This window comes from Trichinella spiralis, assembly GCF_000181795.1.
Source record: "Trichinella spiralis strain ISS 195 chromosome Unknown Scfld2, whole genome shotgun sequence".
NCBI lineage: Eukaryota > Metazoa > Nematoda > Enoplea > Trichinellida > Trichinellidae > Trichinella > Trichinella spiralis.
The window spans coordinates 4,957,042-4,957,884 of NW_003526941.1; the positions used below are offsets into that span (position 1 = coordinate 4,957,042).

At 42.9% G+C, this 843-nt stretch overlaps 1 protein-coding gene across 1 annotated transcript; it reads left to right on the forward strand.

Annotated features, from left to right (window-relative positions):
• Positions 1-82: 82 nt before the first annotated feature.
• Positions 83-501, forward strand: Tsp_03607 (ATP synthase B chain; the record flags this gene model as incomplete). The annotated part of the gene is given in 4 exon segments (XM_003379911.1): positions 83-203; positions 232-252; positions 271-341; positions 471-501. Coding segments are annotated over 4 exon segments (244 nt in total), but the record flags the coding sequence as incomplete, so codon positions are not given.
• Between the last annotated feature and the right edge of the window lie 342 nt (positions 502-843).

Sequence of the window (843 nt, forward strand, 5' to 3'; positions counted from 1 at the left end):
TTCTGTATCTTCGGTGCATAGATGGTTTGATGCAGCACGTAATTAAACATCTTGTGAATACGATTGTGTGAGTTTATTGTAGTGTGGTAAATCGTGCAGGTACTGATGTGGTAGAGGCAGTCCGTGCAGAGGTCACTCGAGTGCGAAGATGGATACAGTGCCGAAGCAAGTGTAGCGCAAACGTACTGTCAGTGATGAGGAAAGTACATTGATTTGAATTTTATTGTTCAGGTAAGCCGAGTGCATAGGCAAGTTTAGTGCTTTAAGTAGAGTGCAAGTAAGTCTAGTGCGCGTTATCATAGTGCAGAGGCAAATAGAGTGCATGCTAGTAGAGTGCAGAGGTAAGTAGAGTGCAGGTAAGTAGAGTGTAGAGGTAAGTAGAGTGCAGTAAGTAGAGTGCAGGTAAGTAGAGTGCAGAGGTAAGTACAATGAAGGCAAGTATAGCGTAATAGCTGTGAATTTTCCTTGAGGAAGCCCCGAGCGTTGCTTGAGGGAAAATAAAAATTTGCATATTGCCCCAAGCGATTAAAAATTTGCATAAAACCTCCCTGAGGGCAAATATTGTGCAATATAGTGCCATGGGCATAGCTTGAGGGAATATGCAAATTTTTATTTGCCCTGGGGCATAGCCCGGGGCGAAAGCCTGGGGCTATTTTTTAAAAATTTCGAAATTTTTGGAATTTTGCCTGAGGCATAGCCTGGGGCGTAGCCTGAGGGCAAATAAAAATTTGCATATTGCCCCCAAGTGATTAAAAATTTGCATATTGCATAAAATAGATCGCCTCAGGCATCCGTGTACATTGGTGGCATCAGCCTGTACCTTTTCACTTGTACTTACCTTCA